At 37.1% G+C, this 17,582-nt stretch overlaps 1 protein-coding gene across 1 annotated transcript; it reads left to right on the forward strand.

Moving 5' to 3' along the window:
- The first annotated feature begins 1,082 nt into the window (after window positions 1-1,082).
- LOC139138151 (BTB/POZ domain-containing protein KCTD3-like) lies at window positions 1,083-17,081 on the forward strand. Its single transcript, XM_070706381.1, has 16 exons — window positions 1,083-1,507; window positions 4,007-4,060; window positions 4,402-4,447; window positions 5,891-6,023; window positions 8,647-8,727; window positions 9,083-9,256; window positions 10,361-10,645; window positions 11,109-11,224; window positions 11,530-11,617; window positions 12,461-12,577; window positions 13,094-13,264; window positions 14,367-14,522; window positions 14,761-14,857; window positions 15,657-15,789; window positions 16,306-16,354; window positions 16,520-17,081. Exons 1-16 carry the CDS (start codon window positions 1,449-1,451, stop codon window positions 16,801-16,803), a joined length of 2,043 nt encoding a protein of 680 aa, XP_070562482.1. The 5' UTR covers window positions 1,083-1,448; the 3' UTR covers window positions 16,804-17,081.
- Window positions 17,082-17,582: the final 501 nt, after the last annotated feature.

Genomic DNA, 17,582 nt, shown 5'->3' on the forward strand with positions numbered 1-17,582 from the left:
TCTGCAGTCTTTTCTATTTATCAGTTTTTGCCATCGAAGCCGCCCTTCTTTATCGGAAAGTTCCGTAGGGAATGGATGCAGTTGAAAAGGTGTTGGACAGTCACATCTACTTTGACCAAGATTACACATGTGTACTGCACAGTATTTGGTCATCCATTTCTCCAATTTGGCCCCGCTGTTTGCACAGCCTACAACAACACAATTTCTGTGTCCAGGCATGCTGAAATTGAAAAATCAATTATCAAACTGAAGTACGCCTAATGCCCAATAAAATAGTGTCTCTCTAAGTTTTTGTTTTCTTTGTATGAACCCAACACAACGAGTTCGGTTCAGTATATCAAAAATCTATAGTATACGAATGTGCCCTATCATACCATGGAGGTTTAACTTCATGTTCATATAGAAATCAAAATGAAAACTAAACGCGAGTACCTTTCTGTGTGGTACGTCCATGCTCTGAACTATATAGGCCTACACTACACTCGGAGGTTACAACGCGAACGGCCTGGGCGAAACTATTGACGCCAGTATCGAGTCCGCTTGTTACTCCAGAAAAATATGTATTGCTGTTTTGTCAATAATATTTGAATCGAAACTAGGCTTATTAACCATATCGCCATGGCGTCATGCAGTCATGGAGTGATCGTGGCTGGACGTATTGTTGCGCCGATAATCGTTTGTTTCCCGCCGTATACGATGAGTCGGCCGACTGAATTTTCATTCGGAAATTTATCAAAGACATGTTCGGTTTAATGCGAATTCTGCACATTTATGAAATATACAATATCATACATGATTGTCATTAGATAAAACTATTTGAAAAAAGAATCTAAAACAATCGATAACTTACCTGACAAGCGAGCGAGCGGACTTCCGTGTTATTGTTTACGTTCTATGGTATGAGCAGCTATGGTTACGTAAGTCAGTTTATGCCCACTTGACCCTTGACCCTACCCACAATGCATCGCGCATTTGAGGGTCACCTGACATTCGAAACTCTTGTATTGCCAGTACTTCCGGTTTTTCTCTTTTGTTTTTGCGCATGCGGACCACCTTTGACCCAATGTCCGACGAGACGAGACATAATAATGCGAACTGAACGACCACAGGGTGGACCACTGTCATTAACGAATTTAGATGTCTAGACGATTTCAAGTGTTCTTGATCGTGTGAAAGTGACTAGTTTATGTCGATAGAGTTTGAATTGTCATTTTTTCGCGGAAACCGCGACTTCCGAAACTCGAGTTGTACGGTCACCGTTTCCACAGCGAAGGACGCCGGTGTAAAATGTTGTCACTCTCTGTCAATATTTGAATTTTAGTTGAATGAAATTTATCACCGTACATCAGTTGTCTGTGTCGTCGTTCCGAAACGGAGCCCAAAGGAGACGGTTAGTTTGACGTGTTCTGAAGTAGTATACAAGGCTGTACGTTATACTGTGTGGAATAATGAATTCTTCCTTCCCTTGCCCAGGGGAGATCATCCACCTCAATGTTGGTGGCACGAGGTAGGTCTCGCTTTCTATCATATGGTGTAATTACACTTTTAAGTACATCTTGAACAAATGCTCGATTTTCGTAAAGTGATCCCTTACTTTTCTGCGTAAAACTGTGTCACATTGAGGCAGATTTTCACTTCGACTCACTAACGGTCGAGCCAATGTAGCCACGAAAGATGATGTCAACGAATTACTCTCAGACTCAGTTCAGACAACATAGACCAAGAGACGACACACCCAGGACATGCGTTATACATACATATAAAGGAGTCAACAAACTGTGGCAGATCTTCACGCTGTAGCATCATTTTCACAGTAAACTGAAAAGTTTGGAATAAAAATCTCACTTTCTGAAGGGAAACGAACACAACCGTAAAATTTATGGAATGTTCATATTTAAATTTAGATGACAAACCACACAATCTGTAATAATTTGTTTTGAACTCAGTTTGATTTACTTTTTGAGTAGAGACGATAATGTAAAAGTATTGTTTGTGTAGAGCGAGCAACAAATCTATAACATGCACACACCCTTCCTTGTCCTACTCCACGGAAACTTGAAATCCCTAACCCTAATACTCTCCCTTGTATAGTGATAACCATCATATCATTGTATTAGGAGATCGGCACCATTTAAAATGGTCGGGGCATAGCTGGATCACTCAGTACATGTACAAGGTCACAAGCCTGATCATGTCGTTTGGTCAATTTAAGTTTACAGCATTTGATTTTCCATTCATGTGATAAACAGCATTTCCATTCAAGTGTAGCTGGTATATCTTCATCACAACACCAGTTCATCATTATACAAGGGTTGAATCCACTGTTGTCATCAGAGTATAAGATCACAACTACTTTGTCATCTTGGCTACAATATAATTATTGCTTGGTCCACTACATCCTTAATGATATAGTTTTAGGTCGAACATCTTCCATGTAGAGGACATCAAACAGTCCAAAAGAGTTTCAGGATTATGTTGCACAATTATTGAAAAGTTTTTACTGTCCATCCAACACCTCACCCAAAAATAAGCTATTCTTTGCTTTCCTTAAATGGTTGTACTAGTCATGATTAGGCTGTTTCAAAGCTTGCCAACTAATATTTTGCATCTTCAAAATGAACTGTCATGAGATTAATAAACTTGTAATTCATTTGAAATGCCCCTTTACACATATATCATTGCCAAATCTAACATTCTCCCCAAATCAATAGAGGGATATGGCCACTACCCTTTCAGTAAAGGAAAAACATTGTCTGATAATGCTATGCAAAATTACCATACTATCATAAAACATTCCTTGGATTATTTGGCAACCATAACTTATAAATATATTGAAGACAAGGACTGTATGTATGGTATAAGCATCTAAGAACTGTTTTTACATTTGTGTCTCAGTCACGCAATACAAAAAATATATGCTTGTCAAAGTGTGAAGAATGTAAAAAAAACTGAAAAATTAAAAATACCAAGGATTTCTTTTTGCAAGTACGTTTTAGGAGGGATAACTGTAACTTTCATGCCATTGTGATGCACACACAGGATAAACCAGTATATGCAGTTAATCAATGAAAGATTAAAGGACCAATATCTGTAACTTTTTATGTCAAGTCCAAGTTCTTGTTCTCCTTCCCAATATGTTTTCAAATACCCACTATTCACCTTACAAACACAGCATCTGTGTAAAGTACACTGTTATTATTTCTCTTTGAATTCTAGTCCGGACCAGAATTCACCCCTCAACAATAGCAATGCAATTCACACAAGTACAGGCTGAGTTGATAAGCTGAATACTGTGTATTTCAACATGCTTTGGGGAGTAGGACAAGAAATTGTAGTTGACATACAAAACAGTAATAGTGAAAAAATCATCAAGGTTACAGCTACGGGTGCTTTATGAGATATTTTTGAACTGCAATTCAGTGAATGTAAATAGATTTTAAAACACAATTGTCCTTGTTCTGTGTCAATACTGTGTTTTATGATGCAATGATGCCAAACACAAAACATAAACATGAGAGACAACAAAAACTTGTAGAAGTTAGGGACTTTGAAAAGAATTAAAAATAAACAATAAACAAAGTTCAGTCCAACCAAGGCATTACAGAGGGTATCATCTGCCTCATGGCAAGAAATTTACTCCTGAGCAATACGCTACAATTTGTTCAATGTCAAAAATCACTTTGCATGGTAAAAGAAGAGTTCCTTCCATTTTTTAAAGACAGAAAATTACACCAATAAGTTTCCTAAGCAGAGACACACGATACTGTAGTAACTTCTCACTTTACATCGAGACTTCATCCCATAAATGTTTCAAATAAATTCTATGAGATGACTGTGTACCTATTTACTTCCAACATGAAAACTATCCTGTCGATTACAGGGTATCAATAAAACAAGTTTCAGATGATGTTGCAGTTTCTTGAGGGAATTTAGAAGCAACGGAGGAAAAGTTATGTACCACACTTCATAACCTTTCAAATGTTCTGTTTTTGTTCTTCTTCATCAGGTTTTCAACATCAAGACAGACCTTAACCTGGGTAGTGGATTCTTTTTTCTCCAGGTAAACAGCGTACATGCATTGAGAATGAATGAATGAATATATCAAGGAATTCCTATGAATATCAAATTACTTAGAAATATAAACCTTGCTCATCACGGCTAATTTTTCATCATTCTGTTGTGGATTTGCTCTAGGTAAAGTTGGTAAATTTCAATGAAAACTCATGGCTTTAAGATTCATGATGATTTCATTTTCCCTGAACACATTGTGATAGCCTTTCAAATATAAATATTGATAAATTAATAATTAATAATCAAGCCTAGTTGCACACATTCCAGATTGATTGACACAATTGCAGAATACAAACTACTGGATTCTTTCTCTGTGTTCTTCTTTCACAGCTTGCTTAGTGGTCGCATTGCTTCCTTAAAAGATGAAACTGGAGCAGTAAGTAGCAGGTTTTGCAAGTTTCTTGACAAACATATTTGTGTGTTTGTAACTCCACGAAAGAATTCATTTGCAAATCACAATTTATACAAATTAGGAATTGTTATTTAAATTATGTGCCTTCCTGTATTTTTCCGGCTATTGGAAATCACTTAGCAGAAGTCTAAAGCAATGTGTAACAAAGAAATTAACAGAAATTTCATATCATTGACAATGTTTAGCCACATACCACATGAGGTCTGATCCTTGAGTTTTCATAATCTGTGAATATGTTGAACCTTATTTGACAAGATGCCAAATTAAAATATTAAAACTGCTGAGGAAAGTAGAAAGTAGGATGTGGCAAATCCATGAAAATAGAGATTTTTGTGATTTAAATTGCAGGCAGATACAAGATAATCAGGAGATTGTGAATCCTTTGCTAACTACCAACATGTGTTTTTGCAAATACCTTGTCAAGCAAAGCAAAACATTTTCAACATTTTTGCTGCTGGTTTCTCCAGGTGTTTGCACCTTAATATGTTTTAAATCATGATCACAATTTGAATCATGTTGTTGTATTTGCATAAAAACAAATACAAAAACATCATATATATGGTTAGGGATTCAATGCATATATTTGGTACAGGAAGCCAAGGGATCTGACAAAGAAATGCCTCAAACTTCATTAAACAATCAGATGATTTCAACCAGTTTATCACCGTCGGTTGAACAGGCATTTCTGCCTCATCACATTGTCCAAAACTTGCTATCATCTTTTAACATGATGGGGTGCAGTTGGAAGTGTTAACTTGAACATCATGTATTGTAAAACACACTGCTTTGTTGGTCGCAAGTTTTGTTCATAAAGTGTGATTCCTTTGGTTTTTATCAACAAACCAAAACCAAATTTGAAACAATCAATGCTGCTGCCAGTTCATATCTGTAATAACTGCAATCTGTGAAAGATTGTAATTGTGCAATTGCCCCAAATAAAACTGTTATAAAGTCCTATCTATACATAATTGGAGGAAGTTCATGAGTTGATCGAACAAACACACAAGGGGAATTTTTTCAAAATCTTAGTAAAAGATTTGAATTGGAAAAAAATAATGTTGTGTCACCTCAAGGGAAGTCACGCATTGCAGTGAATCAGATGATGGAGGATGCAAGTATCTGTAACTTAAAGCTTTAATGTTGCATTTAGATCAAATATGTCGTGTTTATTATCTGATGTGAGCAGTAACATGCCAATGCATATGTATCCACTCTCAACACTCTCAGAGAGATTTCTTGATAGAGTGTTGTGAGAGAGTCACTAAGATGACAGGAATTGCATTTGAGTAAAGGTTGTTCCAAGAATGCAAAGATGCATATTATAACTTATCATTGTCAATGAGAGCTTCTGACCTTCATTTGTTTACTTGTTTTTTGTGAATCACTCCTATTTCATTTTATTCGCAGATCTTTATTGACAGGGATCCCAACCTGTTCGTGCCAATTCTCAATTATTTAAGAACCAAAGATTTGGATCTCAGAGATCTTAATATACCAGCACTGCGACATGAAGCGGAGTTCTATGGCATTACACCGTTGGGTATGTCTCAAGTTTTCATTCTTACACCAAAATTATTCATAATTCTGTTGAATGACTGACATATTTGAACTTGAAGTCATATAGTTCTAGTTGTTGGTGATCACCAGGTCACTGTCCTACCATTGTAAAATATCCATACAGCAGGCATACACTTGTCATAGATTTATATCTTGATGAATACTAAATACCGTACATCATAGAGTCACATTCAAGACATTGGTTTTGAAACAGTAGTATCCTAATGTTTTCATGTAGTTACACTCGTCGTGAATAGACAGGTACGGTGGTTTTGTGGTACAAAATGAGAGTGAGGTTGTGCTTTTGGCAGCAATCAAATACATGATGAGTCAACTTGAGATCTCTCTCAGAAGAATCTATGGTCAGAGTTCATCCTTGAAGAAAGCACTGAGCATGGTATGCTGAGATCTAGTTATCAACATCAAAGAAACCAAGTATGGGAAATGAAGCCAGCTTTTTAGTCCCCACGGACACCGTCCGGGGGACTTATAGGTTTGGTCATGTCCGTGCGTGTGTGCGTGCGTGCGTGCGTGCGTGCGTGTGTGCGTCCGTCCGTTCACGCAGATATCTCAGAGATGCAAGAAGCGATTTCATTCAAACTTGGTACAAGGATTACTTCATATGTCATACAGATGCACGTCGATTTGTTTTGGGATACGATCCAATATGGCCACCAGGCGGCCATTTTATTACGATTTTTTCATGTACAGAGCCATAACTCAGACATGTTTTAACCGATTTTATTCAAAGTTGGTACAAGGACATTGACCAATGTCATAGATATGCACGTCAATTTGTTTTGTGATACGATCCAATATGGCCGCCAGGCGGCCATTTTATTACGATTTTTTCATGTACAGAGCCATAACTCAGACATGTTTTAACCGATTTTATTCAAAGTTGGTACAAGGACATTGACCAATGTCATAGATATGCACATCAATTTGTTGTGTGATACAATCCAATATGGCCGCCAGGCGGCCATTTTATTACGATTTTTTCATGTACAGAGCCATAACTCAGACATGTTTCAACCGATTTTATCAAACGTTGGTACAAGGACATTGATCAATGTCATAGATATGCATGTTGATTTGTTTTGTGATACGATCCAATATGGCCGCCAGGCGGCCATTTATTACAATATTTTCATATACAGTGCCATAACTCAGACATGTTTTAACCGATTTTATTCAAAGTTGGTACAAGGACATTGACCAATGTCATAGATATGCATGTCAATTTGTTTTGTGATACAATCCAATATGGCTGCTGTGTGGCCATTTTATTACGATTTTTTCATATGCAGAGGCATAACTCAGGCATATCTCAACCGATTTTATTCAAAGTTGGTACAAGGACATTGACCTATGTCTTACATATGTACGTCAATTTGTTATGTGATACGATCCAATATGGCCGCTAGGCAGCCATTTTATTACGATATTTCATGTACAGAGCAATAACTCCGACATGTTTCAACGGATTTTATTCAAAGTTGGTACAAGGAGATTGACTAATGTCATACATATGCATGTCAATTTGTTATGTGATACGATCCAATATGGCTGCCTTGCGGCCATTTTATTACGATTTTTTCCTGTCGAGGGCCATAATACTCTAAGGCATATCTTAACTGATTTTATTCAAAGTTGGTACAAGGACATTAACCTATGTCATACATATGTATGTCAATTTGTTTCTTGATATGATCCAATATGGCTGCATGGCAGCCATTTTGTTACAATTTTTTCGTGTCCTTAGCCAAAACTTAGGCATGTCTCAATTAATGAAGAGGACTCTATCCTCTTAGGACATGTAATCAAAGTACCCATTAACAAGTGGGGACTGTGTCATCAACGATGACTTGTTCACATGAGAAATATTGAAGAAGAGAAAACACTCAACACATGCATCAGACCTCTAAGACAAATAATCAGTATGACATTATTACCAGACTAAAACAGCAAGATTTATACATTATACGGTATACGGTATAAAGAGTGGTTTCTTGACATTCCTGTATTTATTTAAAAACACTAATCATCTCCTCACAGATAAACAAAATATGTCAGACACGTAGTCAAGTGATTTACATACTCTAATGATTTATATAGCAAAAGCTGGGAATTTTACAAGTCTTTCAGAAACAAAGAGTAAGATTCTTCATTCTTTACAAGGTATGAAGATGCAAGATAAATTACAATGCAAAAAAGATTCACTCGTGAAAAAGCTATTTTCATATCTATTCTTTCTGGTTTTATTTGCAGTACATCTTTAAATAAAGATGTATGATTTACAGGACTTGTTGAGTTTACATGTATTTACATATGTAGTAAATGTACTTCAAGAGTGACATGTAGGTTTGTGTTGACTTTACCTTATGTATTATAAAGATGAATATTTCAAAGATCAGTGTACAACTGCTCAGCATTTCCAGGTTAAGTGCAAAAAAGGACAATCACAACACAAGGGACACACTGTTGATGCATGAAGTGGGCCTCCATGACCCATTGGCATCTCTGACGCACAGTGTGATTTAAACATTAAAACAAAGCTCACATCATAAAAAGATGTTTTCTCTGGTTTCTTCAAATATTTACAGTGAAGAAATTGATGTTCTGTGAAGAGTTAGAAAGGTCATCTTGTGGCAATGTCTTATTCCATGGCTATCTGCCAGCTGCCGGTAAGTTCAAAGGTCAAGGTTCAACTGAGTGTCTAATGTCAAATGCACCCTAACACCTTTCAAGATTTATTAACTTTATGTTGTCATTTGTAAATTTTTGATGGTGTGAAAAGGCCAAGAATTTTCAAAACAAGGAGTAACTTTGAAATGTATTAAATGTCAGCTTGATACTCGAACAACCTTTTATATATAAATAAAAGTACTGAGATTGCTTAAAGTTTATAAACTTCATTATAAGTCTCACAGCTAGTGTCACTGATACTCAAGCAGTATTTAATTCTATTTTTGTACTTCCTTTTCAAGAGTCACACAATTTATAAAATTAGTACATAAATGAATATTTCCCATTTGCCAGCATTTCCTTTGAGGGACAGACGAGTTCATACAGTGAGTGAAGCTGAGCTGAGAGGTCGTCAACAACCAGTGACACCTCAACCAAGAGACAGAGTAGCATCAGCTAGGGAGTCACCAATCAATCATCAAGCTGACAATGCATGTTCCAGATCTGACCTTGACATTGCACTGACAGGTAGGAATTCCTATTGATTTGTCTTTTCAGATTGTTTCTTTGTGTTTTTGTGAGAATTGTCTCCAAGTTCAGCACACAAGTTTTCGTGTAGCCAGAGAAGCCATGAACCATACTGATATGGAATTTGTCATTCACAGCTTTCAGTGGTTTGCATTGAACTGTTGGCAGTAATTAATTTGGCACAATTATCGTCTAGGTAGCAATATCATTCAATAACAAAAAAAATCAACTCTGCAAAAGTTGACACATTGTCTGGAAGGAGGTAATGAGTAGTCAAAACTACACTACACATCCACACACATCCCACTCAGAAGGCATCATTTGCATGGGGTTGTTTCCGCAAATCGGGTGTTGTTTTGACTATATCTGACCTTCTTCCACACAGTGTTTCAACTTTTGCAGAGTTGATTTCTCTGTGATCAACCAATATTAACGCTAGATGATCATTACACCTGGCAGTGTTGGCAGCTTATCAATTTAGACAGTATGTCCAGTCATCACTGCCAACAGTTCAACGCAAACATCTGCAAAGGTCCAGAAGCTGTAGCTTTTAATGATTTTTCTCAATTTTTGTCTTTAATGTCAGCTGAGCTTCTTGCTGTCCTCCCCAAAAGAATGTTGACATACACAGTATTCAGCTTGTCAACTCAGCCTGTACATGTGTAAAGTGCATTGTTATTGTTGAAAGGTGAATTCCTGTCCAGACTAAAATTAAAATTTTAACAAGAACAGCGTAATAGTGCATTCTACAAGTACAGACAGTGTGTTGGCAAGCTAAACAGTGGGTGCTTTAACATGCTTTGGAGAGCAGAACAACAACTTGCAATTTATACACAAAAATAGTGGGGGAAAATCATCAAAAGTTGGAGTCAGTTGTCTTTGCATGCACATTCAGTGATGTGGTGCTGTTGCTGTATGATTGAATAGACGGTAACCCATAATCAGCCAACATTGAAGATATCTGACAAATATACTTAGTGATGACTGTTATGAAACACTGCAAATATCTACAAATTACCAATAAAAAAATTAAATGGGTTGGATATTTTTGTTTTCTTTGAACATACATGTATAACTGGATCTTGACGAAACCAACTTTTACAGATTCCATGCTTGATCCAAGGAAAGTTATCTTAATCCGTGGTCACCACAATTGGATAGCTGTAGCCTATCCACATTTTGTGTGCTGCTATCGCATCAAGGAATCCACCGGCTGGCACCTGGTGTTCACAAGTCCCTACCTAGACCGTCCTGTTGAGAGACTAGCACTCAATGCCAAGGTGACAGGTGTCAATCAAGGAGACAATCGGGAGAAGATGGTGGCTGTGTCGTATGGGTCTACTGTCAGGCTGTGGTGTTGTCAGGATGGCAGCATGCGAAATGAGATTGGTAAGTTCTTACACATCCCCCAATTCCTCCTGATTTATTGTAGGCCACACCATTTTCCATTCAATTTCAGTGCACACCATTATTAAACGGGTATGCTACTTGATGCATTGGGAGGGACAAGTGTTCATCTCAAAATTGGAAAGATCATTGTTAAAACATGTACATGTACATTTCACCTTCATTACTTCAATAAGATAACAATGTAAAATCAAGCTATCCTTTGATAATAATGAATATTCACTTGACGGAATATTCAGTTAAGTAGAATACTTTTCAAAATTCTGATTCAGTCACATGTGTTCACACATAAACAGGTCACTGTGTTGCTTCAGTCCAATGAATTTTTGAGTGTCACTCTGTGAATTGTTGTGATGATACAGTTTTACAAAGTGAAGGCAGTGACAACTGTATTGCCAGGTAATTTTTGAATGATAATATTCAAACCGTTATCTGTCACCTACAGGAACATTTAATCTAGGCGTACCTGTAGATGCTCTGTTTTTCATTGGTAGTCAGTTGGTTGCTACCAGTTCAACTGGCAAAGTTGGTGTTTGGCATGCTATGACTCAGAATTGGCAGGTGAGAGGAATATCATCATTCTTTTATGCAACATGCTGACCAGTCAAATTACATGTAAGAACAGTGGACTATGCACATGCAGGGAAGCAAGCGTGACCTTTTTAGGGCCCTTTCACTGGAATGGTTTGCTCCAAATCCATTGTTTTCAATGTTAATTGTGGACCTGTGCATAAAGAAATAGGGTGGAAAGATTCCATCAATGGCATTGGATAATCACTTTTTTATGAGTCTACAATTTCTGTCTTCTTTTGAGATGTAAGTTTCACTTAGTACAATATGATTATTTTTTTGATGATTTCTACCAGGTCCAAGAAGTTCATCCTGTGACAAGCTGTGATACTGCTGGATCAAATCTACTGCTGGGATGTAGTAATGGTTCAGTTTACTACATAGGTAGGTTGTATTTTCTCACACACACACACACACACACACACACTCTCTCTCTCTCTCTCTCTCTCTCTCTCTCTCTCTCTCTCTCTCTCTCTCTCTCTCTCTCTCTCTCTCTCTCAGTATGCCTACATATGTTTGTGTGTATACATGTATGTCACTTCAGACTGTCACCATTAAACATGAAAGGAGACCTCTTGAGTCTAAATTTGCTTTTGATTATATAAATGCCACATCTCAAATTGTTTGTAATCATAATGGGATTTAATTCTGTAATGAATTTTACTTTCAACTGTACTATTAAAATTCTGTAAAAGTTATTAAATGCTAACTGTTATTTGGAATTCAGATGATATTTCCTATTCTGGAATTGAGTGTAATCAGTAAAATGAAGCCCAATGTTACACTCACATATGGCAAAATTTAGCCATGTTGATTTCTCCTGTCTACCAGCTACTTCTTTCTCGTCAGAATTACTGTTACATACTTTACAATTCTATCAGCATTATGGCTTAAACAGAGCAATTGTTCAGTGTAGGTTCACTACTAGAAAATGTCAACAACATCAAAAGTTGTGTCAGTTAGTTGTATTGTACAAACAGCAGGTTTCAACATAAGTCTGATTAGAAGAAAGATTGATACAAGAATTTCAGAAGTGTTCTTGCTAATGTGATATTTAGAATGTATCTTTGAAGGATCCAATTTGAGTAAAACTCCAAGTCTTAGTGCCACTGAATAATGGACACCCTTGATAGGTACAAGAAGAGGTAGGACCACATGGTAGCTCCTTCAAGATCACCTGTTTCACTCTTCCTGTATTTTACCACTTTATTTTTAAACATTTTGCAGACATGCAGAAGTTTCCATTGCGCATGAAGGATAACGATTTACTGGTGACAGAATTATACCATGATCCGTCCAACGATGCCATCACCGCCCTCAGTGTCTACTTGACACCTAAATCAAGTAAGTAACATCTCAACCTGTCTACTTGCCATGGTTACCAAACATAAGGTGAATTTTGTGTGAGCCGAAGTAATGTCTATTGTAAAAGGAGCCTAGGTAAAAATTGAATTTGGAACTCTATTATTAAAATTACGACCCAAGTTTTGTCAAGTCTGAAATGATGAACCTATGTCTCATGCAATGTTGAATTCATTAAATCTACACCAGCGCTAGGCCAGTAAGTGATAATCACCAGGTGCAGCAACATGTAGAGTCTATGATTGTGTTAGGGATCTGAAGCAAATCAGACTCTGTGTTATCAGGAAAGCTAAGTTAAAAAGAGAGAGAGAGAGAGAGAGAGAGAGAGAGAGAGAGAGAGAGAGAGTGAGTGAGTTGCACCACGAGCATTGTCTCATGACTACATCAATCAAAAACAGTATTTTAGTTTCATGATGTAGAATTTGGTAAAATGAGAACATACGGGCTGCACTGCAGCATTGTCATACCAGCATAACTGACACTGATGTTTCCTGGCAGGTTTAAGTGGCAACTGGATTGAGATTGCGTATGGCACAAGTTCAGGAACGGTTCGGGTCATAGTTCAGCATCCTGAGACAGTGGGACATGGACCTCAACTTCTACAGACATTTACGGTGCACAGAAGTCCTGTTTTGAAAGTCATGTTATCAGAAAAACACCTTGTATCAGGTAAAAAATAACTTTCCTGTTCGTAGTTTTCTGACAAAATTGATAAAAGAAGAAATCTAAACCATATTAGATCTAGTAGCAGAGGAAACAAAGTGAAAGACAGTCTGTTGATAGACACTTTTACCCAATCTAACCCCCCCCCCCCCTTTTCTTATGTTAAAGTCCAACTACACCATTGAAAGCAATGGCATCATCGTATCACTCAGAAAATGACTTATCATAGTGTAAACAAAACATAAAATGTTCCAGAATAAGTAAATACATATGCCATGACAAAGCCCCTAGCTGTCCTTTGACTCTATGGAGATGTCAAAGCCATTCAGCCAGATTGTGGTGTCAGATAAATTGACCTGCCACTGACTCTACAAAGTTCTCATGGATGTGAAAATGGTACATATCGCATATACTGGCTCTAGGGCTGAAGTCAAAAACTTTCCAGAAATTCATAAACTGACTATAAGGAACCAAAAATGTCATACTATAGATGTAAACATTGACTACTGATATATTAAGCATTTATGACAATTTTCTGTGTGAAAATGTGAAATTACGGCAAATGTGTAGGAAATTTCTGAGATAAAAACTTTTTTTTCAAAATTTATTCAAAGTCATACATGTTTCTTAAAATCATGTTCATAACTCGCTCTTAACATACGATACCCACAGTATAATGGTAGTTCTGAAAATATTCATTTGGATATTTCCAGGGCATCGGATAAATTCCTTGACAGATAAATATGCAAAGTCAGACTGTAGGATTAATTCTCAAGTTGTCACAAAAAGTGCAAGTCTGAAAAATCTAATGATAGGAATAAAAATTGGTATCCTCAAAGTTCTCATTGAATGTAAAGAAGCCATATCAGAGTGCTTTGTTATCAACATAACTTTCAAGTATCAAACATTTAAATCAAGCATTTCACCATCTGTCTAACATCAGATTTTCACAGCTTGGCCATCCATTTGTTGATGTCAGTTGCCTGTATTTATTTGTAGATCTTTAGAAGCAAAATATTGGAGCTTTTCAATATTGTCATCAAGTTTGCAAGTTTTGATCTGCATAAATATGCAATGTACATTGTATTGTTCTTGGTCTCTTTGACAGTTTGTTCAGAGTTCAACCACACTCGTACATGGAATGTCACCAGATTCCGTGGAATGTTGTCAACTCAACCAGGCTCCACTCCGGTTGCTTCTTTCAAAGTCTTGTCTTTGGAAGATGGCGATCCACATCGTAGCTACCAAGCTGGTAATGACATCGGTAAGACCAATTCAAGTCACGTCATGTCATGAATTAGGTTAAAGAGACAGCTGTATAGTGTAATTGAATCAGAAACACTTCTCACACTGTCAAAATGATTTAATGTTAATTATTATTTGATGGCATAAGATAGCTGTGCTGTTTTATGGTATGGCACACAAGTAGCTGTGCATATCTTATTAGATACATGATTGCAGGGTTAATACCAACCATGCTTTCTCTGACATCACTTGTATAGGTCCACATGGAGAGAGAGATGACATGCAAGTTTTTATTCAGAAGGTTGTACCAGACACTGATCAAGTCTATGTTAGACTCTCATCAACTGGAAAGAGGTAAGAACTAGGAATTACATAATAGTATTTCAATTTCACTCTACCTGTCATACTTCCATATCAATTCCATATCAAATGCCATATTTCCATATCAATTCCATATCAAATGCAATATTTCTCTATCAATTTAATACCAAATGCCATATTTCCATATCAAGTCCATATCAAATGCCATATTTCCATATCAATTCCATATCAAATGCTATATTTCCATATCAATCCCATGCCAAATGCCATACTTCCATATCAATTCCATATCAAATGCAATATTTCTCTATCAATTTAATACCAAATGCCATATTTCCATATCAATTCCATATCAAATGCCATACTTCCATATCAAATCCATACTAAATGCCATACTTCTATATCAATTCCATATCAAGTGCCATACTTCTATATCAATTCCATATCAAGTGCCATACTTCTATATCAATTCCATATCAAGTGCCATACTTCTATATCAATTCCATATCAAGTGCCATACTTCTATATCAATTCCATATCAAGTGCCATACTTCTATATCAATTCCATATCAAGTGCCATACGTCTAATGCAAGTTCTGTGGTGAAAAGAGCACATTTTATCAATTTTGTCATTTGAAACTGCCTTGTCAGTATATTTCAGCAAAACTTGATTTGAGAAAAATGTTTATGTAGATTGATTTTCAACTGAAAGTCATTCAGTTTTGTCTTCAATGGAACCTCAACAAACCTTGAAAACGATAGTATAAGATGCTACAGTGATTCAGTTATCTAACACATTATCATTCTATGATGGTTTTGACTATCTGTGCAGAGTTTGTATCATAACATCAGTCGATTCGTCCAATATTTCCTGTTTCTGTGTCCATGAATGTGAGGGTTCCAATAGAATGGGATCTAGACCAAGACGTTACCTCTTCACAGGCCATACCAATGGTGCAATACAGGTAAGATGTGCTGCATGCCACTTTTGAATGTCGCCCTCTAGTGGTGGGAAATGTGATGCGGGTCAGTTGGCTGGCTGGCTGAATCAAGAGGAGGGTGAATTGTTTGACCCTTTGAGTGCTGTAATGTTCCCACCAAAACTCCAGTGCAAAATTTTAACAAGATTTAGAAATTTTCTGTAATTTCTTGGTAATTTTTGACCAAATTGACATTAGTCTTTATGGGCTAAAAAAATTGCCTGGATCTGAAAAAATTGTTTGGGTTATATTTTATAAAGTTGACAAAAATTTACTTCAAATTGGCAAAACTGAAAATGGAAATAGCATGGCAATGGCATGTCAAAATAGCTCAAGTGATGAATGTTGAGAAATGAAATGATCATGCTAGAGTAGCGAAGTGAAAAACAGGCTTACCCAGCAATTAGATACAGCTCAGACTGCCTATGATTTGTCCTGAGATATGGTTGAAGTCATTGTGATATCGAGAAGACATTAATAATTTTCCCCTTTGAATCCTAGATCTGGGATTTAACAACAGCAATGGAACAGTTTACCAAAGGAGAACAAGGTGGGTGATTTCATCACAATTTTATGTAAATTAGTACATTGAAAATATGTGATGTTGTGTCATATATGTGTATGTCATAACTACTTCACTGAAAATATCTTCTGGTAAATTTCCTGATTTGACGTTTGTAATAGCTCTGACAGTTGGCATTCTTTTGCAACTCAGATCAAGTAGTCGGTGGACCTAACGAAGGAGAGCTGATCAAACTGCTTGGCCAGTGTGACTTGAGTGCATCTCGTTGTACCACGCCCTCTCTGAGCCCAGCGTCATCTCTGCTTGCGCCTCAACTGACAGCACGCTTCCGCAGTTCCATGACAAGCTCGGTGCACCTCAGCAATGAGGACCTCTCGTCTGGAGAATGTTTGGGAGCAGAAGGGGGAGCAGATGACACTGCAGACGGAGGTGCAGGGGCCTGTGGGATGGTAGAACCCAAGATAACACACTGCTGACTAGGCTGCCCATCGGAAACACTCTCCTCCCTTCAATGCTCCACTAACAATTTTACTCAACGAGTCTTTGATGTCCTCTGCCGCAGTGAAAAATATGAAGATGACTATGTATTGTATTCACCATTGACATAATGTTAATCCCCCCACCCCTCTCTCCCCCATCAATGTCAGTTACTTGAACTAGTAGTTATAGATAGTGTAATTTCATTAAGTAATATTTAGGTTGGGTAGATTGATGAACACTTGTGAAATAAATAAATCACACAGCTGGGGAGCTGATACTTTTTCATCTGATAGTATTGTCTGGTGTAGCTTTGCTGCTGCGACATAGAACTGTTCTAAGTGACTATTCTGGCAATAAATATGCATGACTGTCATCATTAAAGTGAGACACAAGAAAGACTCACTTGTGTTACTCAAATTCAACGGAATATTGCCCTCAATCTTTGCTAGAGAGAGTATTTTAATGATATATTGTCCTCAATCTTGGCTAGAGAGGGAGTATTTCAGTGAGATATTGCCCTCAATCTTGGCTAGAGAGAGAGTATTTCAGTGAGATATTGCCCTCAATCTTGGCTAGAGAGAGAGTATTTCAATGATATATTGTCCTCAATCTTGGCTAGAGAGGGATTATTTCATTGAAATATTGCCCTCAATCTTGGCTAGAGATAGAGTATTCTATGGAGATATTGCCGTCAATCTTAGCTAGAGATAGATAATTTCATCGAGATATGGCCCTCAATCTTAGCTAGAGATAGAGTATTCCATTGAAATATCAC

The sequence above is a fragment of the Ptychodera flava genome, chromosome 8 (assembly GCF_041260155.1).
Source record: "Ptychodera flava strain L36383 chromosome 8, AS_Pfla_20210202, whole genome shotgun sequence".
In the NCBI taxonomy this organism is placed as follows: Eukaryota; Metazoa; Hemichordata; class Enteropneusta; family Ptychoderidae; genus Ptychodera; species Ptychodera flava.